The sequence below is a fragment of the Anabrus simplex genome, chromosome 1 (genome assembly GCF_040414725.1).
Source record: "Anabrus simplex isolate iqAnaSimp1 chromosome 1, ASM4041472v1, whole genome shotgun sequence".
Classification (NCBI taxonomy): domain Eukaryota; kingdom Metazoa; phylum Arthropoda; class Insecta; order Orthoptera; family Tettigoniidae; genus Anabrus; species Anabrus simplex.
This window is the reverse complement of record NC_090265.1, coordinates 864398393-864424916: the sequence shown is the minus strand read 5'-3', so window position 1 is coordinate 864424916 and position 26524 is coordinate 864398393. Positions and strand designations below refer to the sequence as shown.

Sequence of the window (26524 nt, the reverse complement as noted above, 5' to 3'; positions counted from 1 at the left end):
AATTACTTACCAAGATACACTTCGTCTCTCTTGTTTCCAAAATCCCTTTCAGAACCGATCTGCTATAGACAATTAAGTGGCTGTAGGATTGTAAATTTCGTTAGGTTATATTCCTCTTTTGTACGATTTTGAAATTATTTTCCAGAGTTTTTCGAATACTGCAGATTTTGGCTTTGGCCGCAGTGACCTCAAATCCAGGAATAATGTCAGGCATTGCTTCAACTATTCATTGTAGAACTTCATATCTTTTATTTATTTTTGTGTAAGGTAGTTTATGGTTCCACAGGCACGAGCATTCTTCGTACAGTTCAAGGAATTTTTACATCTGCAGTCCATTTTTAGATGGTGTTGTCATGTTCACTCTTGAGTGTCTAGTGCGTAGAATTATGAAAGAACATACACAAACACTGCACACAAAGAAAGAACATTTAAACGAGGTGACACAACTACCTTTTAACTGCCCTGAAAGGAGGGAACTGGCGCCAAAAATAGACCGGGCCAGTCGACTGACACCAGTTGTCTTGCTGTTTCCCACCTTTATGTTGGGTTTATTCTTTACTGGTTTTAAAATATTTTTACTGTATCCTTGTTTATTGGTATATAAAAGCCAGTTTTACATACCCATTCCACGTACGTCCTGTGTCATCAACGCAGAACGGAGAAATATGACAAACCTATATCATTGTATTTGAGAGATAATTTACATCACTCGTACAGGAATACATTTCTTTGAGATTGCCTTTCTATCCCTGAAACCTTATTTCCTCTTCTTAGATATAAATCACTATCAATGCTCATTCCATCTACTATTACTGGGCGAGATGGCCGTGCGGTTAGGGGCGCGCAGATGTGAGCTTGCGTCCGGCAGATAGTGGGTTCGAAGCCCACTATCGGCAGCCCTGAAGATGGTTTTCCGCGGTTTCTCATTTTCCCACACGGCAAATGCTGGGGCTGTACCTTAATTTTTTTTTGCTAGGGGCTTTACGTCGCACCGACACAGATACTGTAGGTCTTATGGCGACGATGGGATAGGAAAGGCCTAGGAGTTGGAAGGAAGCGGCCGTGGCCTTAATTAAAGTACAGCCCCAGCAATTGCCTGGTGTGAAATTGGGAAACCACGGAAAACCATTTTCAGGGCTGCCGATAGTGGGATTCGAACCTAGTATCTCCCGGATGCAAGCTCACAGCCGCGCGCCTCTACGCGCACGGCCAACTCACCCGGTGTGTACCTTAATTAAGGCCACGGCCACTTCCTTCCCACTCCTAGACCTTTCCTGTCCCAACGTCGCCATAAGACCTATCTGTGTAAAAAGAAAAGTTTCTACTGTTCATCCTGAATAGGAATGTATCTCAATTCTTCCACAACTCTTCTCATTTCGGTGAAAAGAACAGCTTTTCATAAAGTAGCTTCGTCAATACCGCGGTGTTGTCTATATTTATTTGAATACTGCTACTGGTGGTGCCAACGGCCGTAGCCGTCTTGAAACACCGGATCCCGTGAGATCTCAGAAGTTAAGCAACATTGGGCGTGGTCAGGAGTTGGATGGGTTGCCACGCGCTGTTGGTGGGGGGTAAGGGAATGGAGGAGCGGAAAGGAACTGGTCACCCTACCGCACGTGAACTGCGGCTCAGGAACACCTCTTACCTCTTACCTTACCTACTGGTGGTGGTGGTGGTGGTGGTGGTGGTGATTATTGTTTTAAGAGGAAGGACAACTAGGTAACCATCCTCTATATAACACTAATCAGAGAGAAAAAATGAAAAAATTAAAGGGATCCGACACTTCGAAAAATGAAGGTATCGGCCGAAGAAAGATAAGGGCCACGAAAGGCGTAAAAATGAAAGACTCCCTAGGTCTCGAGTGCTCTAATACCGTCGGGTAGAAAAAGAACAAGAGTTGACCAAGGGAGGTCGAAAAGGATGGATGAAAGTGAGGAGCCTGGCACAAGCAATGCCAGGACTCAGCCAAGGGCCCTGGGGCAGCCAACCCACGCTCCCAACTTGAGATCCCCTCGGTCCCCTTTTAGTCGCCTCTTACGACAGGCAGGGGATACCGTGGGTATTTTCTACCGCCCCCACCCACAGGGGGATATTGATGGTGATTATTATTATTAGTAGTAGTAGTAGTAGTAGTAGTAGTAGTAGTAGTAGTAGTAGTAGTAGTAGTAGTATTCTGTTCTGCGTAGATAAATGTGTAAAATTTCGGCTGAGGATGCCTTCAGGCCTACACGATCTAAAACAGCGACAAACAGAGATCTATGTGTTATTTATCCTTATCTTGGTTTGAGGATGTGAATAAAGTCTACATTTCTTCCTATACCGGCATAGAATGGAGGAGTTGTATATGCATTATAATGTTAAAACCACATTTGTGATAGACATGCAGAGGGAAATTAATGTATTTTATTCAAGAATAAGCAACGTCTCTGTTCTAGAGACTCTCACTGAAAATTGAATGATTTAGACTATTTTTTAGAAGAATTCACCGCCATTACTAAACTAAAATGTTTTTCATTCTGTACGCTATTTCATCGTTGTGATAGATAATTGCCATTTAGTTTCTCAGCTAGATAAATTTATGCACTGTTTCGTTATTTCAGTGAAAAGACTAAAGTAGCTTCGTCAATACCGCGACGTTGCCTCTTCTTATTTCAATAAACGGGGTTAAAAGCCAGGTTGTGAGTTTCACTAATAGGAAAAGTCCTCTCAGTTTTAATTACTGCGTTGATGGGGTGAAAGTTCCATATGAGGATCACTATTAAGTACATGGGTGTTAATGTAAGGAAATATCTTCAGTGGGGCAAGCACATAAACGGTATTGTAAATAAGGGGTACAGATCTCTGCACATGGCTATGAGGGTATTTAGGGATTGTAGTGAGGATGTAAGGAAGAGGGCATATAAGTCTCTGGTAAGACCCAAACTAAAGTATGGTTCCAGTGTATGGGCCTCTCACCAGGATTACTTGATTCGGGAACTAGAAGATACCCAAAGAAAAGCAGCTCAATTTGTTCTGGGTGATTTCCGACAAAAGAATAGCGTTACGAAAATGTTGCAAAGTTTGGGCTGGGAGGACTTGGGAGAAAGGAGACGAGCTGCTCGAATAAGTTGTATGTTCCGAGCTGTCAGTGAAGATATGGCGTGGAATGACATTAGTAGCCGAATAAGTTTGAGTGGTGTTCTTAAAAGTAGGAAAGAACACAAGATGAAGAAAAAGTCAGAATTCAAGACGACCAATTGGGGAAAATATTTGTTTATAGGAAGAGGAGTTATAGATTGGAATAATTTACCAAGGGAGATGTTCAATAAAGTTCCAATTTCTTTGCAGTTATTTAAGAAAGGACTAGGTAAAAGACAGATAGGGAATCTGCCACCTGGGTGACTGCCCTAAATGCAGATCAGTGGTCATTGATTGATTGATTGATTGATTGATTGATTGATTGATTGATTGATTGATTGACTGATTGATTGGTGCTGGTGTGTTTTCAAGAGCCAAAACAATAAGTTCAACCCCTCATTGCATTAATTGAAGTGATCCTCTTTGGTCGACTCTTATTCTCTTTCTAACCTGGCAGTATTACGTTTGTGAGGGCTAAGGAGTGTTCTGTTTCCATGCCTTTCGTGGCACTTTTCTTTCTTCGTTCTTCGTTGGATCGGATCTCCTCTTCTGATAGAGGAAATGGTTGCCTATTTGTATACGGTATCCCTTCAAATCATCAATCACCACCAATCACCAGAAGAGGAAGATTGCCTCGACGAACGCGACATCAGATTAAGCGTCACTCTTTAGCTGAAGCTGTGCGGCTCATTCTTGAGCAGGCCTACGTTCCTCACTCCCACACTGCAGGGTAAAAATAAGGTTTTACAATATACCGTCGGGGTCGGAAGAGAGAAAGTATTGATCAAAAAGATCGTGCAGGGGAGAAAGCAGGAGCAGCCTCGCAACGTCAGACTCGCCTGAAACCTGTGGTATTTTCGTGACGGAATTTAATAATTGATATCTGGGAGCATTGAGGTTCGAAACACATTTTCCTTAAAGGCTGAGGACTACAGGTTAATCACCCCAGTATCATTACGGTACAAATGGCTAAACCAAATGCCGGCACAATTCGGCACAATGAGCAGCACTCTAGCTCAGGCAGGCATTCAGACGGAAGATATAGCCTAAAAGCTGCTTGCACGGCTCTCAGTTACAACTAGTGAAGGGGCGCTTATCTGAACAGATTTAAACTTTTAACAGTTTTATTTGTGCCTAATGTCACGTTCTATTCAGTGCATTAGATTACGGTGAGGAAGCAAAATAATAAGTTATTTTGTACACAAATGCCATGTGCTCAGTACGATAAATACCGGTACGTTTAATTAAATTAATTTCACTAGTTATGCGTAGGAAACAAAATTCATTATTTTGACGTGGAATAACTAAATACTCCTGTGACTGTTACCTGTATTCATAGAAATATTGGAGGTCAACATAAAAGCTTGTTTGGTGATACAGCATAAACAATGAATGAAAAAACGAACTGTACGATTGTATTGCGTAAACATAATTCAGCCAGATACATTGGTGTGGCTGTGCTTGGTGCTTGCGCCTTGATTCTGCATATCGCCATCTAGTCTTCACAACACTATTAGAAGTCAGCTGCTCTCGGCTTTTCCCGCACTCACGCTCAAGTACACAATGATAATTGTTTATTCATGCAAAATAACCCGCAGATACATTAATTTGTGTTCTCGAGATTAATAATTTTGGATCTAGAAGAAATATTTGTCATTGACTCCAAGAGTTACCTATGTCGATACTGTGAATGCATAAACGTGCGACTAATCTCTTCGTGGCCTATTACACGATGCCACACAATAGAGAAGTATAGGCTACAAAGAGAGGTTTAGTGGTGGTGTTAGCGGTGGTGATTATGTTTTATGAGGAAGTACAACTGAGCAACCATCCTCTGTTAACACTAATCGAAAGAGAAAACAAGAACGGATCGAATCCTTCGAAGTATGAAGGTATCGGCTAAAAAAGGGAAGGGCCACGAAGGTCATATCATAATTAGTGCTCGGATTTTTATAACATGCTATGTTTTTATCCTAGCTTGTTTTTTCCATGCCTAAGTTAATTTAAGCACGTTTCTAAAGCCTCTGAACACCATGAAGCAGTTTCGATTGGCCATATAAATGCATATTTGACCATATTTTAGCGTTGGGTCATATTTTGGCCAAATCGTCGAATAAGACCATACTTTAGCCAGATTTATGTTATAGCACGACAAGTTGAAGCAAGACCTTGGAAGCCAAGCGATATACCGTAAGCGCTAGTTCCGTCAGGAGTTGTGACGGAGAGGGCAGGGCGGGTATGAGAGAGCAGGCAGTGAACGCGCTGTTGCTATCTCTCTTTCTCCCTGTACTATGCACATATTTGTTTTTGGCACTTGCCATTGCTTAGCACACGGAGGTAATATTATAAAAGCGGCTTTGCGTCGCTTCGACGCAGATAGATCTTATGGCGACGATAGGGTAGGAAAGGGCTAGAAGTGAGAAGGAAGCAGCCGTGGCCGAAGTCCCAGCATTTGCCTGGCGTGAAAGTGGGAAACGGAAGTGGCCTTAGGAGCCACGTCGCACACTTTGGGAACCACTGGCCCAAACTCATTGTGATTTGTACGCGTAACGCTAGTCTTACACAGAGTAATTCAGTAGCACATAGAGGGATCGAAATACAACTACACTTATCGCGAGAAAAAACTTAGGATATTTGAGAAACTGAGATATACTGTAAAATGTTAACATTTCTCATATTCTCCTATGAAACGTTTTACTATGTACTGAATCTTAGGAAATGTTCTCAAAGATTGCCAAATGGAATGAACTCAAGAATAATAACAGCTATTCCAGTTGAAAATTACTGGCTATCATGGAATACAAATATTTGTTTCCATATCTTGTTACCTCCATGTGTGAGAGAGGGAATTCTCTGACCTACTCAGTGTTAAAACAGCACACGGGAGTGAAGATGCCGTTGAGCTTAGAGGAGGTGGTGGTGGTGATTACTGTTGTAAGAGGAAGTACAACTAGGCAACCATCCTCTAATGCAACACTAATCAGAGAGAAGAAATGGAAGGGATCTGACACTTCGAAAAATTAAGATATCGGTCAAAGAAAGACAAGGCCCACGAAGGGCGTGAAAATGGAAGACTCCCTAGGCCTCCATACGTAATACCGTCGGGGTCGGAAAAGAACAAGAGTTTACCAAGGCAGGTAGGATAGAATAGATGGAAGTGAGGAGCCTGACCGAAGTAAGTGGAAGCAATGCTAGGACTCAGCTAAGGGCTCCGTGGTCGCCAACCCACGCTCCCATGTTAAGAGCCCCTGAAGCCCCTTTTAGTCGCCTCTTATGACAGGCAGGGGATACCGTGGATGTTATTTTACCGCCCCCACTCACAGAGAGATCAGCTCAAAGGATGCCGCTAAGGCAGTAGCATTGGTAGAGGATGGATGCAGCTTGTGTTATGTAGATGAGTTGTTACACTGTGATCCATTAACAATGTCTTGTACCATGCAGAGGTATCGCGAACTCGGTTCATTCTCTCGCAGGGCAGTTTCTGGTAGGAGGAGTTTAACTTCTGCAAGGGATGATCAGTTCTTCCACCTTCAAATTCTGCGTGATCGGCACAGTACTGTGGTTCAAGCCAAGGGTCGTCTTGAACGGGTACGAGGTGGAATGCCAGTGAGTGGACAGTGCGGAGGAGGTCACATGATGCTGAACTGTACTCTAGAAGACCTGCTACTGGCCCAAATCTGACGTGTCACCACAGTCAACATCGACAGAGTCACTTATGTTTGGCGAAAAATCATTGAGACTGTGTTGATGACAGTGATGATTTCAAGGGATGGTCCAGAGGTGGAATCCCTTCGAAGACGAAGTCAATCATCAATGATCTTCATTTAAGGGCTGTCGTCCAGGTGGCTCCCTTTCAATATTGTCTACCTAGCGTTTTCTTAAACATTTTCAAAGAAAGTTCTCTCACGCCCCGGGTATCAGTTCCAGTATAATACAAATTGATATAGTGTTGGCTACTGAGTGTGTAATTCGAAGCAGTGTATCGATTCATTCAATTGTCCGAGTGAATCGAGTCGCAGGAACGGCAAATTCACGGCACACGATTCAGCTGACTCGCAGCAGACACCAGACAGTGCTGAGTGGCGCACTCAGGGATCAGTGAGACACAACACACACACACAGTTCATTATCGGCACCCTGGACATTGGCGGGGAGCCAACCTTCCGCTGCAGCGAGACATTTAGCCATGGAATCCTGAAAGAGTCGTACCACAGTCTAATATAAGAATACACACTTGCATTCACTGTCCTCTTCTTACAGTGATGTTTAAATAATAGTTGGATTTATTTGCAGTGCTAAAAAGGTAGTCAAAACATAATTCCAAAGTAGCTAGTAAGTAGTAAGTAGGCAAGGTAGATAGAGTTAAAGAGGTAGGGATCACGCGCAGGTCTCCCCACCACGCTTGGCCGTCGATGACGTCATCGTGAACCCTCAGTGCCTTGTCTTCTGTATTAGTGTTGGCTACTGAATGCATGATTCGAAGCAGTGTATCGATTCATTCAAGTGTCCGAGTGAATCGATTCACAGGAACGGCGAGCTCACGGCACACGATTCAGCTTACACCCAGCGGACAGTGCTGAATGGCGCACTCACTGGACGTTGACGGGGAGCCGAGCTTTCGCTTTAGCGAGACAGTGAATCATGGCACATCGAAAGAATCGTGAACGAGCGCGGCTCAGTGAGACACATGATACACACGGCTCCTTATCGGCTCACTGGACACGCGGAGAGCCGAGCTTCCGCTGCAGAGAGACACAGTGAGCCATGGCACACGGAAAGAATCGTGAACGAGCCGGCTCAGTGAGACACAAGATACGCACTGCTCCTTATCGGCTCACTGCAGCGAGACATACAGTGAGCCATGCTACACTGAAAGAATCGTATGCTATAATGGACTCTCGAGCTCAGCTCATTTGAAAATAATACCCATTTGCATTCACTGTCCTCTTCTTACAGGGAGGTTTAAATAATAGATGGATTTATTTGCAGTGTTAAAAAGGTAGTCACAACATAATTCTGAAGCAGCTAGTAAGTATGTAGGCTATTAGGTTATACTATTTATTAGTTTAATGAATCTTAGTATTATAACTTAGTTGACATTTGACAATTAAACTCGACTCTAGTCTGCCCTATTACTATGAGTCATGCTCATTGACCACTCAAAAGTACCTGTTTTATATTGGGAAGAACGGCTCAGTATTTTCTCAGTTCAAATATCACATCGTTGCACAAGACTTCAATCATATGTGGACAGACGCAATAACAGTATGTTGAATCAGAAAACCAGCGGGCTACTGTACATCTCGGGTAGCCTATACAAAATATGACGATTTAAAAAAATCCTCAGCTGATAGAAAAATACATATTTTCAAAAATGACTGAGCGAGTTGTCATGCGGTTAATATCGCGTGGCTATGCGCTTGCATTCGGGGGATGGTGGGTTCGAATCCCACCGTCGGCAGCCGTTAAGATGGTTTTCCGTAGTTTCCCCATTTTCACACCAGGAAATGTTGGGACTGTACCTTAATTCAGGCCATGGCTGCTACCTTCCTAATCCTAACCTTTCCCACCCTGCGTCGCCGGAAACCTTCGATGTATTAAAGTAACTAGCATTTTTTCTAAGAAAGGAGTTCATAGTATGAAGTCCAGATGGCAGCTGCGAGCACTGAATGCTGTTGCTGCTGTCTTACCAGCACGTACTACACAGATGCAGTAGGAGCGGTGATCAATGAGCCGTGAATCGGATCACTGTATCGATTCAGTAACGTGAACGGAATCAAATGAATCGAATGTCCCATCACTATTCTGTATGAGGTAGGCTAATACACACCTGTGAGCTATTTTGTTTTAGCCACAAGTTAGAAATAAGATAACTTCATTGATATTTTAACTTCACCTCAGAAAAGGCATTCCACTTCACTATTACAGTAGAGCAGGATGCGAAATCAGAAAAAAAAGTAGGGGGGGGGGGAGAAGGATCGTAGTGCTTAACCATTAGTGTTTATTTCAAACATTATATAGGGGTATATACTTCCCTTCTAAGTAAATTACCTCTCCCCTTTAAAATGTAAATTTAAAATGTTTTTGTTTGAATTCTGTTGTTATAAAAAGAATGATGTTCAATGGAAAATTATTCCGGTGTCAGATGGACTTGTCACAATGAAATATGAAAAATAGGCTGCATGTGCGGAGTTGCCACCGCTGCGTTGTTTTATTGCTCAAGGTCTGGCAGTCATCCTATTATTTCTATCTTATCTGTATTATTGTTGATGTTTTTATGAAAATATACACAGTAAAATACATTGATTTCAGTAATATATGTGTTACATTTTCCTCATTTTATAATGAATGAATTCCTCCTGGGCAATTTTAGTGGGGGATGGGGGGGGGGGGAACCTTTGAGATAAAATCATCGGTGGGGCGAAAACCCTCACCCCCCCCCCCCCCCCCGCGATTTCGCACTCTGCAGTAGAGTAATAATAGGAGATCAAATACAGTGTGAATCAAGTAGCGTTTCTGAAGTATTTCGATCTGTATAAAAGGTTGAAACAATGCTAAGACTGTAAACGCAGTGGAATGGCCATTCCATATGTTTATGTTACCTATGATAACAATAACAAGGGGGCTCTAATTGTTACAGACTCGAACATTAAAGCGTGATGATTACAAGAAATATGCCCGTTGTTACAGCAATATTGGGAAACTATATACACTGTCAACAACACAAACAGCAAATGTTAGGAAACTGTCCACAACACCAACAGTATAGTAAATGTCCTCCTTCAAGTGCCAGGAGCTGGCAAATTCCACGTTAATATTAGATAGGCTGTATAAATTAATGAGCCTGTATATTAACATTCTTAGCACTGGTTTCATATACAACGTAATAAATAGCATTTCATAACAAAAACAGGTATGTTATACACAAAGAATAATGCTGATATTTTTATAAAAGAATATCAAACACACTTATCTATAGCATCAGTGGAATTTCTTTGCCACTAGCAAAAAAAAAAAAAAAAAGAAAGAATCCCACTGTCGGCAGCCCTGAAGATGGTTTTCCGTGGTTTTTCCCTTTTTCACCCCAGGCAAATGCCGGGAAGATAATTTAAGGCAACGGCCGCTTTCTTACCTCTTCCCCTTCTATCCGTTCCAATCTTCTCATTCCTTCACAATGTCCCTGTTCAGCATAGCAGGTGAGGTCGCCCAATTGTATACCCCCTACCCAAAGTCTCAGAAAGAAAGAAAGAAAGAAAGAAAGAAAAAGAAAGAAAGAAAGAAAGAAAGAAAGAAAAAAGAAGAAAGAAGTGGCTATAGCAGCTCGATTAGCGCTTCGGGCGGAGGCAAGTAACACTACGGCCGCCATGATATAAAATGTACTAGTCAACGGCAAGAACTGTCTGGCGCTGTCTGAGTAATCTCGCATGTGTGACAAGTTCATCGTTGATAGACATAATTTATAGATTGGCTTTATTTATTGAAGCGTGAATATCTCTGCATTCTGCTTCGCATGCTTTTTTTGTTGTTGTTGGAGCAAAAGAAACAGTGTATCTTATTTCAGGTAAGTTAATTTCTTTTCTATTACAAGAAGGCTACGTATATTAAAAGTCTTAATTTTCGCCACTGTAAAGCACGAATTCTCGTTACAGATTCTCACTAAAAGACAAATAACTGACTTGGCAGTGGGTGAAGAACATGAAGAGAGACAAGTGGTATTCCAAGCAGCAAAATACTCTCTGTTCAGAACATTTCAAAAAGCACTATATATGTGTCCAACCCTTGTCCCGTTTCTCTACGGGGTCAGGTATTTAGTTAATGGCAGACGTTTGCTGCCCAAGGCATTACCGACAGTTTAGAATTGCTCTTCTCATCCATACGTGCTAGGGAGTGGGGGTGGGGAACAGAAATAATTCCAATGCATAGCAATTCAGATAAGTATACAGGAAGTGTTTACTGGAACAGGTTGACTCATCGACCACTGCAAATTGTTAACCATCAGGAAGTTTTGTGCTTCTCTTATCTATGTACCACGGTTCATTCTGAAGACAGCACCTATACTAATCTTTACCACTGTGCTACAAATTACGAGTCACTCATCGAATACTCTGAAAACGTTGAGTACATAGCAGGAAATGTCATCCGTGAGGTGGGAACGGAAATTAAATGCCTCAACTGTCTGAAAATTATGTTTGCTCAGCATTCCGAAGAGAAGAAAGGACAAAGGACTTATTGCCTAGAAAGATACAAAATATAATCTCTTTATCCAGCTCATGATGTGAAATTGGTACCCACGTGACTGAAAAAGGTATTCAGAAAATAGTAACTGCCACGAAGATAGCATAAACTTTATGTTAAAGTTACAGACTGAAGTTATCTTGACAGTTAGCAGGGCAATAATTTTACAGTAACAATAATGCATTTACTGCTGTTAAGTCCAGTGAGGAATCCCATTATGCTAGCAAAACAAAATTTCTCTTAAAGCAGTACCGTATTTTAAATTAGATTGCACCACACAGAGCTATTACATAAGAACTGAAAAGAGAAACCATGAAGCAGGTATAAATACAACTAATGTTTTTCATGGAACCAGGAAACGGAGCTCTAAAAAAAAGGACGTGTCGGTTCATGTGAATGAGAGAGCTGCTTCGAATCGAGAAATGTGACTATTTAACAGATCAATATAAAATTAATTTTATTTATTGTCAATTTAATTTCCATTCTATGTTATAAGAATGTTTACGTAGAAAGTTTGCCTTTGAAATGTAACTTGTGATAATTCCTTAAAGTGTATTTAATTTTCTTGGCACCGGGCGAGTTAGCCGTGCGCGTAGAGGCGCGCGGCTGTGAGCTTGCATCCGATAATTATAGTACACTGACTGACAGAGCAAATGCAACACCAAGGAGGAGTGGTTCGAAAGGGATGAAAGTTGGGGAAAAAATAGAGACGGCACGGACGAATAATTGATGTTTATTTCAAACCGATATGCAGGTTACACAATGCGCACGGCATCGACTCAGTAGGATGTAGGACCACCGCGAGCGGCGATGCACGCAGAAACACGTCGAGGTACAGAGTCAATAAGAGTGCGGAGGTGTCCTGAGGGATGGTTCTCCATTTTCTGTCAACCATTTGCCACAGTTGGTCGTCCGTACGAGGCTGGGGCAGAGTTTGCAAACGGCGTCCAATGAGATCCCACACGTGTTCGATTGGTGAGAGATCCGGAGAGTACGCTGGCCACGGAAGCATCTGTACACCTCGTAGAGCCTGTTGGGAGATGCGAGCAGTGTGTGGGCGGGCATTATCCTGCTGAAACAGAGCATTGGGCAGCCCCTGAAGATACGGGAGTGCCACCGTCCGCAGCACATGCTGCACGTAGCGGTGGGCATTTAACGTGCCTTGAATACGCACTAGAGGTGACGTGGAATCATACGCAATAGCGCCCCAAACCATGATGCCGCGTTGTCTAGCGGTAGGGCGCTCCACAGTTACTGCCGGATTTGACCTTTCTCCACGCCGACGCCACACTCGTCTGCGGTGACTATCACTGACAGAACAGAAGCGTGACTCATCGGAGAACACAACGTTCCGCCATTCCCTCATCCAAGTCGCTCTAGCCCGGCACCATGCCAGGCGTGCACGTCTATGCTGTGGAGTCAATGGTAGTCTTCTGAGCGGACGCCGGGAGTGCAGGCCTCCTTCAACCAATCGACGGGAAATTGTTCTGGTCGATATTGGAACAGCCAGGGTGTCTTGCACATGCTGAAGAATGGCAGTTGACGTGGCGTGCGGGGCTGCCACCGCTTGGCGGCGGATGCGCCGATCCTCGCGTGCTGACGTCACTCGGGCTGCGCCTGGACCCCTCGCACGTGCCACATGTCCCTGCGCCAACCATCTTCGCCACAGGCGCTGCACCGTGGACACATCCCTATGGGTATCGGCTGCGATTTGACGAAGCGACCAACCGGCCCTTCTCAGCCCGATCACCATACCCCTCGTAAAGTCGTCTGTCTGCTGGAAATGCCTCCGTTGACGGCGGCCTGGCATTCTTAGCTATACACGTGTCCTGTGGCACACGACAACACGTTCTACAATTACTGTCGGCTGAGAAACCACGGTACGAAGTGGGCCATTCGCCAACGCCGTGTCCCATTTATCGTTCGCTACGTGCGCAGCACAGCGGCGCATTTCACATCATGAGCATACCTCAGTGACGTCAGTCTACCCTGCAATTGGCATAAAGTTCTGACCACTCCTTCTTGGTGTTGCATTTGCTCTGTCAGTCAGTGTAGTTTCTTTTATGCATCGCGTATTTCCCTGATCATTTGTAACCGAGCTCGATAGCTGCAGTCGCTTAAGTGCGACCAGTATCCAGTATTCGGGAGATAGTAGGTTCGAACCCCACTGTCGGCAGTCCTGAAAATGGTTTTCCGTGGTTTCCCATTTTCACACCAGGCAAATGCTGGGGCTGTACCTTAATTAAGGCCACGGCCGCTTCCTTCCAACTCCTAAGCCTTTCCTATCCCATCGTCGCCATAAGACCTATCTGTGTCGGTGCGACGTAAAGCCCCTAGCAAAAAAAATCTTGGCTGTTTAGATACGCATCCTAATCCATAGTCTTGTTCCGTAGCCCTACACTCTCCTGTATGTTGATAAATATTGGATGTGTATGGATATCTCCACATCTTTGTGATTAAACAACAGTGACCCACAACCAATGCCAGATCACCAGAACCCAACAGACTTTGAACCAATGATCCTTAGAGAAGAAGTGGAACATGCAATAAAAAAGCTTCGGAACCGGAAAGCACCAGGCCAAGATGGAATTACTGCTGAAATCCTAAAGAACATGGGTGACCTAGGTGTCGACATCCTACACAAGTTATGTCAGAAGATATGGACATCTGGAAATTGGCCGGATCAGTGGTGCCACTCCGTCTTCGTACCACTGTTCAAGAAAGGTTCTCCGCTTGACTGTGCAAATTATCGAACGATAGCCCTCATCTCCCATGCAAGTAAAATCTTGCTCACGGTGCTGAACGAGAGGCTGAAGACCTTCTTACTTCCACAAATCTCAGAGGAACAAACCGGGTTTGTTCCAGGCAAAGGAACTCGTGAGCAGATCCTAAACATCCGGCAACTCATAGAGAAGACAAGGGAATATAATATCAAGATGTTCCTGTGCTTCGTGGACTACAAGAAAGCCTTCGACAAGGTAAAATGGTCAAAGCTCTGGGCTATACTCACTGAGATGGGGACGCCAAGACATTTAGTGTACCTGATCCAACAATTGTACTCTTCGAACACTGCGACAGTAAGAGTTAATGGCGACCTCTCAGACGTCTTTTCTACTTGTGCTGGTGTGCGACAAGGTTGCATTCTTTCCCCCCTCTTATTTAATGTATACAGTGAGTATATTATGAGGGAGATTCTCGAGGACTGGAGTGACGGCATCACAATTGGTGGCAGGAAAATTAACAACCTCAGATATGCAGATGACACCGTGATTATTGCAACAGATGATCATGAATTAGAAACCATCATGCGGAGGCTAGACGAGCGAAGCAGAGAATATGGTCTTGAAATCAACAATAAAAAGACCAAAGTGATGATTGTAGACCGTTTTAATAACAACAGCCCTGCCATAACAAGAATTATGGATTATGAGGTTGTCAGTCGCTTCGAGTATCTAGGATCTATTGTCACAAATACTGGAGACTGTGAACCTGAGATCCGCAAGCGCATTGCAATTGCGAGAAATTCAACAGCAAAACTTACTCGCATATGGAAGGACACCTCCATCACTTCCAAGACAAAGCTCACCCTCATGCGAACTCTGATCTTCCCTATCGCGACCTATGCAGCAGAAACTTGGACGATGAAGACAGCGGATCGCCGCAGGATTGATGCTCTAGAAATGTGGTGCTACAGGAGATTACTGCGAATACCATGGACAGCACACCGTACTAATGAATCGATCCTGCAACAGCTCGGCATCAGAACAAGACTGTCGACCCTTATCAACCAAAAACAACTCGGATATTTTGGTCATATTGCCAGAAGACAGGAGGCAATGGAAATACTTATCATAGAGGGAAAAGTCGAAGGCCGAAGACCTAGAGGACGTGCGCCGTTACGATGGATGGACCAGATCAAGAACTTAACCAGGATGAGCTTACAGCAAGCAAGTCACCATGCCCAAAGCAGAGACTCCTGGAGGAAGATCACCAAAAGGATTGTCGCGTGATGCCACTACACCCTTACGAAGGGTTGGACTAAGAGAGAGAGACTGGCGATTAGGGGGGAAAAAATATTTAATTCTGTTTTAGCCACCTGACTTTTTTTTTCAAGTTTCGGCAGACTGAAGAACCTTAACAGTTATTTTAAAAATCGGGCCGATGACCTTCGATGTTAGGCCCCTTAAAACAACAAGCAGCATATTTTAAAAATCGACTGAAACTAAGAATTACCGAAAAAAAGAGCAATTTGTACAATCCCCATTGTTTTTCAGCTAATCCCTTCCTTTAATTTCTTTAATTATTAAGAAAAATACTTAGTGGAAATAGGCACAAAATGTCGTTCGTCGCGGCTAACGGATTCGCACAGCGCCACAAGTAGTGGAGACTGGCATAGCAGCATGTATCATGTGGTGTGAAGAAGAGCGACAGGGGTATATTTTTTGCCAAGGTCATGGACACTGAGGTATGATTCACCAGCTTGCCGCGCGCATTCGTCAGTCTGACTTTAAAACAAAAGTCAGGTGGCTAAACAGAATAAAATATTTTTCCTCCACAAAGTGGGGGGCCAACTGCCCCCCCCCCCCCTAATCGCCATAACTGTTGTTTATTGACAGTAACATACTAAATGAATTTTTAATTGTATAATCGTGCCGAACTTCTATTTAATTGTAACACATGTGTAATTATTGTCCCTTTGGTGAAAGTTTTATTGTCAGGCCCCGATTTCAAGTAGTTAGCGCCCTGGGCAAACAATATTTAGCCGCCGCCCCCCCCCCCCCTCTCTGCTCGTTTTCCTGTTCCTCTAAAAAATAATTGTTTACAAAGTAAATATAACAGTTTTCAAGATTATGAGTTTTAAAACAGCACATTATGCAAATACAGTTAATTCTCATAATTAAACTTATCAAGCCAAATAAAGGTAACAGCCAAATAAGAATCAGGCTCTTTTTATTTTTATTTAAAAAGCCGTTGGTTCAGTTTGATAGTTTGTATATAAGTAAATAATTTTGGATATAAGACACATTTTCTTCATAAAATTTAAATATACAAATTAAATTCAGGTTTTAGAATAGTTTAAAGGTGGAATAATTTGTGGAATATAAAAGTAATTTGAGTGGAATTAATTTAAGACGTAATTCTCGATCCGCCAGCCGCCGCCCCTCAAAAACTGGCGCCCTGGGCAAATGCCCAGTCCGCCCATTTGTAAATCGGGGCCTGTTTATTGTATAGTACTATTATTACCACACTACAGGTGGTAGACTGTCAACTTTTTATATTTCTATCGGAATTCGCCCAGAGAGCATTAAAAAACTTAGCACTAGGGTACTTTTTATTGTCATTTTTTGTGCCCCCCTCCACTTCTAACTCCCAATCCCTGCTACTGTTAAACAGTAATCGATTTAATATTTTTCAACAATATATTGCTTCAAGAAAAAAGACTTTTACGTATTTTGTTTCTTCTATTTTAAGTTGCAATAAGTTACATCGGTGCCGGCCCCGTGGTGTAGCGTGCCTGCTTCTTACCCGGAGGCCCCGGGTACGATTCCCGGCCAGGTCAGGGATTTTTTCCCCGGAGCTGAGGGCTGGTTCGAGGTCCACTCAGCGTAAGTGATTAGAATTGTGGAGCTATCTGACGATGAGATAGCGGCCCCGGTCTCGGAAGCCAAGATTAACGGCCGAGAGGATTCGTCGTGCTGACCACATGACACCTCGCAATCTGCAGGCCTTCGGGCTGAGCAGCGGTCGCTTGGTAGGCCAAGGCCCTTCAAGGGCTGAAGTGCCATGGGGTTTGGTTTAAGTTACATCGCGATTCTGTAGGGAACTTCTGCTTAAGGAAAACTTATACACATCGAATAGTTACACTTTCCATCCGATATTTTCATCATTAACTCAAATCATCTCTGTTATACCTAATGAATAACATCTGTGTGAAAATATCTCATTTTCCAGCTCTGTTCCGCACTCGCTTGCACAGCGCTCCGCCTAATGAGGTACGGTAAGACATGGCGGTCGCCAATTCAACTTTCTTCAAAGATGGCAGCGTCACCAGCGTGATAGCCACTTATGCATTATATTCTAGCCACTCTATTGCTTAAGAGTATGTCCTCTACTTATACACAACGTGGGAAATTAAATTAATATTCTAGCTCGTTGTGCAGAAATGCTGTGCAATAATAACCTTAACATTTGAGTGAAAGGAACGAAAATGAACTGTTCTTAAACGATGTTAAATGTTGTTATAAACAAGGGTGAATGGCCTGTGCAGAAATGAATCTCGAGAAATAAATTTAGCAAGTTTTTTTATCTCTGTGAATAATTTGCTGTAAACTCTCATTTCTCCTAATGAAAATTGCTCAGGATAACTCATTAGTAGTGAGTTAAATTACACTCATAGAGATAACAACAACCGAACACATACAAGTTGGTCATTATTTTTATTAGAGTTAATCACTTTCTTTGCAAAATCTGAAGTTAAAAAAAAAAAAGCTCGTCAGTGTACTTTCAACTAGTCTACGATGAAACCCAGCGTCAGGGAAAGCCTGGGAATGTCAGGAACTTTATGATGGGCAATCCATTTTTTAAAAATAATGTAAACAGTCAATGAAGTAATCATTCATTTGTGGACACACTGTAGTTAACCGACCGAGTGGCTGCGTGGTTTGGGTCACGTTAGTGTCAGCTTGCATTTGGGAGATGGTGGGTTCGAACCTCACCGTCGGCAGCCCTGACATGAGCGCCCATATGACAGTTTCTAGAGGGGGGCCCAGGCCTGGGGGTACGTAGTAATTTTAATATTTTGGAAGATAAATGGCGATTTGTATTCTGCGGTAGAATAACCCACGGTATCCCCTGACTTTTAAATCATTTTCTTGAAAGGAAAACACGTGACCACACTAGACTCATGCCTTTCCCTGAGAGCTAGAGGGGGCCCGCCGCCCCACCTTGCCCCCCCCGGGTATGGGCGCCCTTGAGCCCTGAAGATGGTTTTCCGTGGTTTCCCAATTTCACACCAGACATATGTTGGGGCTGTACCTAAATTAAGGTCACGGTCGTTTCCTTCCCCTTACCATAATCGTTTTAAGACCTATCTGGGTCGGCACGGCGTAAAGAAAAACGCTGAAGACACCAGAGGAATTAACAGTAGGCGGTCAAAGTCACTGGCGTAGCCAAGGGGGGGGCCCAGTGGGGCCGGGCCCCCCCAAAAATATTTCCTGAAACTAGATCGAGGATCAGCCGTTGTTTTACGTACGGTACGAACAACTTAAAAACGTACGCCGAAATGTAAAGTTAACGTAGCGAGAAGAATCTACTATCAGGGCTCAATAGGGCCATACATAATTCTCCATATTTGTACTGCTTGAATGAAAGGAAGACACTTAGGATTGTCATACGCGGGGATATTTCCCTGTAGAGGCCTCAGTATTGAGAATGTAACCGTGTGTTGACAAATGTCAAGACATGAAGAAAGGGCAATTAAGGGATTACTCAGTAGGGGGCCGGAACGTGACCACCGACATAACGGGGGACCACGTCCAGAAACAGTTGCAAGCTTACAACAACGTGTCAGCTTTTGCATATCGGTTCCAGGAAACAGTGTCCTAGGGATCCTCTGGTTGTACCGTGGTTGAGAGATGTGCTGTGTTTAAGTTGCAGCGTTAGGAAGACTGTGACAGGATTGTGAGCTGCACGTTAGTTCCTCATTTTGTGCCATATACTGTAAGTAACTTTTTTGAAGAGGGACTGTTTTGTCACTGAGAAGCCAACACTATATGCATCCTCGGTAAGTTATGAAAAAGTTTTCTTTACTTTTAAAATAGCAAGACAATCGCGGAGTCGTGTCTAAGTTCGATAGGTAGGCATATATATTTTGTCAAATGCCCTGGGACTGATTGGAACCTCAAATGGCACCATCAAAAGTGCGGGTAACTATTTTGTAATTGGCGGGCGTGATAACTCAGTTCCAATGGTTCTATCCTCTCATCAAGACGGCCCAGGCTTGAATCGCAGTCGATACATGAAACATTATTAAAATGGGAAGTCACGTTCTATTAATACGGATTCCACTTAAAACACTAGATCCCGTCCCTTACGTTTCCTTACACTTTTGAGTCAGAACCACATCATTTATGGTGGCGTATTTTGAGTATCCAACCATTCTTCGGACTTACCTTGTACCTTAAATGGCGTACCCACAAAATAATTTCAGGCCAGTAGTGTGGATACAACTTTTCCTTGGAAGGGGTTGTGAAAAGTTTTTTATTTTTTATTTAGAATTTGCTTTACGTCGCAGCGTAGGTCTTATGGAGACGATGGGAAAGAATAGGGTTGAGAGTGGGAAGAAGCGGCCGTGGCCTTAATTAAGGTACAGCCCCAGCATTTGCCTGGTGTGAAAATGGGAAACCACAGAAAACCTTCTCTAGGGCTGCCGATAGTGGTGTTTGAACCCACTATTTTTCGGATGCAAGCACACAGCTGTGCGCCCCTAACCGCACGGCCAACTCACCCGGTGGATATAAAAAGAAAGCCGGTCCTACCGAGTGCGGTGACGTATCTTCAGTAGATATTGTTGGTTTTGATTGTTACCATGTACAATCATAGCTTCTGTAGTCTTAACATACACCGGCTGCATTATTGTTCATAAAATGTATAATATCGTTCTTCGTTTGTGGGGAAGTAGATTCTTTATTTAATTTGTCTTCTTAAAAAAGGAACCACTTTGGTACTACACTCCGTGAAGGTGACTATCTTCCAGGCCGTAAATATTTCGATTACGGGAGACTCAAGGAAAACTCTACTGCACCCAAAAACAAGATAGTATCCTCCCCATCCCATGCCTTTCTTAACTCTGTCAGTGCCGGAAATTGAATGCAGGATGCCTTAAGTCAAATTCGATATTAAGGAGACCAAAAAGTAACCAGCCGGCCCCACGGTGTAGGGGTAGCGTGCCTGCCTCTTACCGGAGGCCCCGGGTTCGATTCCCGGTCAGGTCAAAGAGTTTTACCTGAATCTGAGGGCTGGTTCGAGGTTCACTCAGCCCACGTGTTTATAATTGAGGAGCTATCTGACGGTGAGATGGCGGCCCCGGTCTAGAAAGCCAAGAATAACGGTGGAGAGGATTCGTCGTGCTGACCACACGACACCTCGTAACCTGCAGGCCTCCGGGCTGAACAGCCGTCGCTTGGTAGGATGTTACGTCATGGAGTTTGGTTTGGAAAAGTGAACAGAGAAGGAAGCGATACCCCTGCAAGGCTCCTTAGCTTCAAGCTAGTTCTTCTGTCCGGCCTCGTGCATTTAGGACAGTAAGAAAACGTACGCCTTAATAAATGCTCCTCATAAAACCTTTGTAAAAATACTAATTGCACCTATTTATAAAAATAATAATCACAAACGCCTTCTTTTCATGTGGCTCAGTTGTTTGTGTCTCTGTCCTTCTGAGTCCGAGTTCGCAGGTTCAAATCCCGGCTTGGATCGGTATCCCTTAAAACTGTGTTGAAATGGCAACAGCTCAGTGTCGTTGGTTTCTGACACGTTAATAAAAATTATACATACGAATATTAGCGTCACAAAACTCTAACTTTATACTACTATATTCTGTATCCCAGGCTTGCGAGGAAAGTAATTAACAATTTACTTTACGACGCACCGACACGGATAGGTCTTATGGCGACGGTGGGATAGGAAGGCTTAGGAGTGAGAAGGAAGCGTCCGTGGCCTTAATTAAGGTACAGCTCCAGCATTTGCTTGGTGTGAACATTGGAAACCACGGGAAAACATTTTCAGGGCTGCCGACAGTGGGGTTCGAATCCAATATCTCCCGGATGCAAGCTCACAGCTGCGTGGCCCTAACCGCGTTGGAAACTAATAGGACAAGGTAAACCCTACACAGCCTATGTTGTAACGCGTATTTTTCTTTACCAACTAATAAAATATCTATACCCATACGTTTTACATTAATTAATTAATTAATTAATTAATTAATTTATTTATTTATTAGTGCCTTCAGTACAGTGGGGAAGTTGGGGCTCCAGGCCCTCTCGTACACTTAACCACATACTAATCAGAATCTTAAATAAAATACTGAGATACTTAAAATAGTTAAATCTACATAAATTAATAGAATCGAAAATAAATTTAAATAAATTACTTACTAAATTAATATTAGAACTAATTAATATTAAAAACTCTTAAAAATGGCTAATCGTCAGGAACGCACACATTCGTACTTCAACCATTCAGTCAGCTGTCCTCAGCAGGTAGTCTCGGCAGGTGACCTTAAATCGTGATTAAAAAAGCTAGATTCTCTGACCTGAACTGGCAAGGAATTACATAATCTGGCGACAGTCACCACAAATTATCTATTAATTTTATTTGTGCGGTGAAGTGAAATAGAAAGAATGAATCTAGAACGTGTATTTAAGTTGTGAAATGATGATAAAAAGATGAATTTAGAAGAAATATGCATTGGCTGACTTTCAGCTACCACTTTGATCACCATCGTTAAAGTGTGTAGCTGCCGACGTTTATCAGACATCAGCCATGAGACAGCCTGTTAGTATGGGGTGATATGAACATCGTACCTGATATTGTAAATAAATCGCAGGCAGGAATTCAGTGCTCGTTGAAGTTTAAGTGTTTCTTCTCTCGTCATGTCAACTAAAACAACGTCACAATAATCAAGAATAGGGAGAATGAGTGTCTCTATTTGTTTGGCCTGTTGCTCAAATGGAAATACATCCCTCTGCCGTTTAAGAGGGTGAAGAACTCCAAAAATCTTTTTACGTATTTGTTTCGTGTGATCAGACAAATCAACTACTTCATTCATCATTATGCCGGGCTTTTAAACCGTTTTACTGTAGGGAATAATTCAGTAGGATAGGCGGGATTGCGACATTGTTTGAGCAGCTCAGTAATTTTCGTGATCCAATTATAATTGTTTGAGTTTTTTTTCAGTTTAGTATAAGAGAGCTTCGTTGTGCATATACAGTACACTGAGTCGTCGGAGGTCCCTGTTAATATCTTGTCTTGCAGTGTCGATATATTAGAAGATCGTCAGCACAGAGGTCATGTGTGTTATTTCCTGTCACAGATGGAATGTCATTGATAAAAATACAGAAAATTAGGGGCCGTAGAATACTGCCCTGTGGGGCAACACTAAGTTTCATTTTCCATTTAGAGGCCTTGTCGTATACTGTTACACGCTGTTGACGGTTACTCAAATAAGAACTAAAAATCTTAAGCACAGCCAGGTCGAAATTTAGCAGTTCCATTTTCTTTATCATAGTCGGAATTATTATAGTGTCAAAGGTGCTACTGAAGTCAAGAAGGATACGTATAGTGAGCAGTCGTTTGTCCATAGCGTTTCTAATGTCTTCAGTTACCTTCAAAAGTGCTGTCGCGGTACTGTTACCCTTCTCAAATGCAGATTGTAAAGGGTACAAAAGAGCATTTTTATTTAGGTATTCCAGAACTTCTTCGTATACTAAACGTTCAAATTCTTTAGAAGGCGCAGGGAATACGGACATAGAACGATCGTCAGAGGGTGATTGTGGGTCTAAACTCGTAGGTACCGATATAATATTGGCTGTTTTCCAGACCGTAGGGAAAGTTCCGTTTAGTAAACAGTAGTTCAGTATGTGCGTCAGTATAGGCGAGATAGCACCCATAATGTAATGTATTGAAGTAATAGGAATATCATCTACACCTGTAGTCTTTGATTTAATCGAGTACAAAGCCCTTTAACCTGAATTTCTGTGACACTGTGAAATGTGAATGGCGGATTGGCTGGAGGAGAGGGCGGTGAGTCGGTGCAGTTAATTTGGGTAAGTTGATTATTTATTCTACTGAAGTAATCGTTCTGTTTGTCAAGTGGAATGTCAGGAGTTGTCTGTCTCTATTGATGTTTTCCTATTCCCAGAGCTCTAAGCTGGTCCCGTGCGCGATTAGAATTTAAATTGTTAGCTAAATTCCGAATATAGGCCTATATGGTTAACTGCTTTGTGCGATTTCTTAAGATGCGGTTAGATTCGAAGTCTGTGTCATCTAGGGTTTGTTTATAATGTCGAAATAACGAGTCACGGTGGGCCATCATTCTCTTGCCTTCATCATCTAGACATGGACAAGAAGGACGAGAAACCTGTATTCGACGCGTGTGTGTGTATATCTTTGCCGCATTATTTGTATATTTTTTGCTAGGGGCTTTACGTCGCACAGACACAGATAGGTCTTATGGCGACGAATTTGTATAAAATATCACTTCTTTATTGCTTAGCCAACGGCCGTAGCCGTGTTGAAACACCGGGTCCCGTGGGATCTCCGAAGTTAAGCAACATTGGGCGTGGTCAGGAGTTGGATGGGTTGCCACGCGCTGTTGGTGGGGGTAAGGGAATGGAGGAGCGGAAAGGAACTGGCCACCCTACCGCACGTAAACTCCGGCTCAGGAACACATCTGTGGAGGTTCGGACCTGCCTTCGGGCAGAATAACCCTTACCTTACCTTATTGCTTATCACATGACCATTATTATAATAACATTACCGTATTTATTCTAAACCAGAATATTGCATCCTTACTCAAACTGTTTATTCTTGCATTCATTTCACTTGTACTCGGAATATATGAAATGCTGCAGTTATGTTGGGATGGGAGTAACAGAGGTAGCCGGGGGACGGGGGAGGTTGTCGTCCAAGAAGTCCAGACACCCCAGGAGTTTTAACGAATGTACTTTTATTGAGCATTTTATATATAATGTACATTAATATTAGCTTACGGAGTCCGACTCATTGGCTGAATGAGCAGTGTTGAGGCCTTTGGTTAAGACGGTCCCGGGTTCGATTCCCGGCTGGGTCGGAGATTTTAATCGCGTCTGATTAATTCTTCTGGCTGGGGACTAGGTGTTTGTCCCAACATATTCAGATAACATACTACACTACCAATCACCGAAGAAACACACAACACTGATTACATCCCTCTATATAGGGTTGGCGTCGGGAAGGACATCCGGCCGTAAAACAGGGCCAAATCCACATGTGCGACACAGTTCACACCCGCAACCCCACAGATGTGGGAAAAGCGAGGGAAGAATAAGAAGAAGAAAATACTATTATCTTCCGGAATCCGCACGAATCCACCACTCTTACTTGGATCCAAGGACACCCATTTCCTTTTTCGGTATTCTACACCACCTAAACTATGGAAGTTTGGACACCTATCAAAATAAAATTCTGGATGAATGGGCCCCCCCCAAACTGAAATCCTGGCTACGCTACTGGTCAAAGTACCTGGTTCGGCTGGGAATCGAACCCAGGGCCTGCTGACTTTTCAGCCAAGAAGTCGGATTCAAAATCCGTCACTATGGTACAGTTATGCAAGTTCGCATAGCCTACTTGAACCTTCCTGATTTAAAAAAAAAACAACAACAAAAAAAAACTCTTTCTTCATTCATTTCTGAAAAACTTAAACCATATTCATAAGTGCTAGCTGAATTATATAGCAAACAGCAACATTTAGGCTACCCCGCTAGCCGGTACATCGCCGCTATAACATAATAGTGAAACAAACAATACGCTAGGTAGAAAATAAAATACAGCATGGTTGTAAAATTCTGCCAACTTAACAACAAACCTTCTTTTAAATATTTTGTATTATTTAAATTTCGCTCGTGGTTCAAAGGTTGACAATCAGTTATTTAGCTGAGATCTATGCTATTCTGTATCATATTCTAACACAACCCTTGTTATAACTTTTTGAAATATCTAGTGTTTGAAGTATTGTTTTTGGTTATGTTGGCTCCTTATCGTAATTGCTTCAATCATCTGCGAATCAGCTGTGTTGTGTAATTGTGAAGATTCTACTCTGAAGTATGGCCATAGGCCATCAGATAAACTCTTCAACTGATGTAGCGTTTTTGTATAGTTGTGGAGTGCCTGTGAGGTCGTGGTATTCATCGCAAGTAGTAAGACAAGCCGGTAACCTTGCTAGGACATCAGAACGTGCATTTGAAGGACTGTTATTAAGCTCGTCGTCGTTCAGATTCAGAATATAGTATTAAATGGCAGGGAACAAGGGAAATCGTCAAGAAACAAGTCCGCCGTCAAATAATTCTTTACTGTTATTAATTCATGTCATTGGTGCTGTACAGTTTTCATTTAGTGTATATTATGACTGGAATTTTGTCAAAATCCCTCGGGAAGCCAGCCGAATGGGATCTGGATACGGAGGGAAATTAAAGTTTCTAACCTTTTGGGATGCGGTTGGTATATCATATATTATAAGGTAAATATTTATTTAATACTACTTTTCAGGAAGGTGAATTCTTTATTCTTCTGCTTTCAGATATTGCAAGCAGTATATTTTACTGTTTGTCTAGCTAATGATTTTCTTGGTAGCAATGAAGTCAATCCGAAGAAAGTACCATTTATTCGAAAACTGAAGGACTACATGTACTGCTCAGTGGCATTTCCAGTTGCTATGGTTCGTATTTTGTACTCTTTTATTTTCTATAATAACTTTTTCTGTTTTTGTTTTATTTTGAAATCTTACCTTATTTTTTCTTTTAGTTTGTAGGTTTGACATTCTGGGGTTTGATGGCAATTGATCGTGAGCTTGTGTTTCCAAAAGCTCTTGATCCATATTTCCCTGGATGGCTTAATCATGTCATGCACACAAACATTATGATATTTACCGTGATTGAAATGCTTGTGACATTTCGACAGTATCCCACTCGAAGCAAAGGTCTTGCGGGCCTCACTGGTTTCATGTGCATTTATCTCGTATGGTGAGTAGAGCTGATCTTGCTCCACACAGAAGATGAAATATGGTTCTTACAAAGGATTTGTTTATGATTGATGTTTTGTGTTAAAGGACTCATGTGATCTACTTCAAGTCTGGTGAATGGGTCTACCCTGTGTTGGACGTCTTGAACTGGGGACAGCGTGTTGTATTTTTTGTGGCCTTATTAATGCTCGGCAACATTTTGTATATTGCTGGAGAGTTCCTTAATAATACAGTCTGGGGTAAGTAGTCAAATTAGGCCTTTGTTATACATGTAGACTATTATGCTTTTTATTGTTCAGTCTGCAAGCCTCTGTGAATTATTAAACTCCTCCACAATCCTTTATTTGTAACTAGCTCTGTGACCTTGTTAAGATCTACCTGTTATTTTTAGATCATTAA

The 26524-nt window shown here is 42.6% G+C and overlaps 1 protein-coding gene across 2 annotated transcripts in view; it reads left to right on the top strand.

The window, feature by feature from the left end:
* Positions 1 to 26524, top strand: part of LOC136857654 (androgen-induced gene 1 protein) — a 66198-nt gene that overhangs the window by 9623 nt on the left and 30051 nt on the right. Inside the window, exons 1-4 of one of the 2 annotated variants that reach the window (XM_067136477.2) lie at positions 25206 to 25601; positions 25685 to 25822; positions 25909 to 26126; positions 26213 to 26364. In XM_067136477.2, coding sequence (XP_066992578.1) covers positions 25401 to 25601; positions 25685 to 25822; positions 25909 to 26126; positions 26213 to 26364 — 709 coding nt within the window. In that variant the 5' untranslated portion in view covers positions 25206 to 25400. Of the gene's footprint in view, positions 1 to 25205; positions 25602 to 25684; positions 25823 to 25908; positions 26127 to 26212; positions 26365 to 26524 lie in introns of those variants that run through there. The other variant, XM_067136478.2, reaches the window with a different exon arrangement.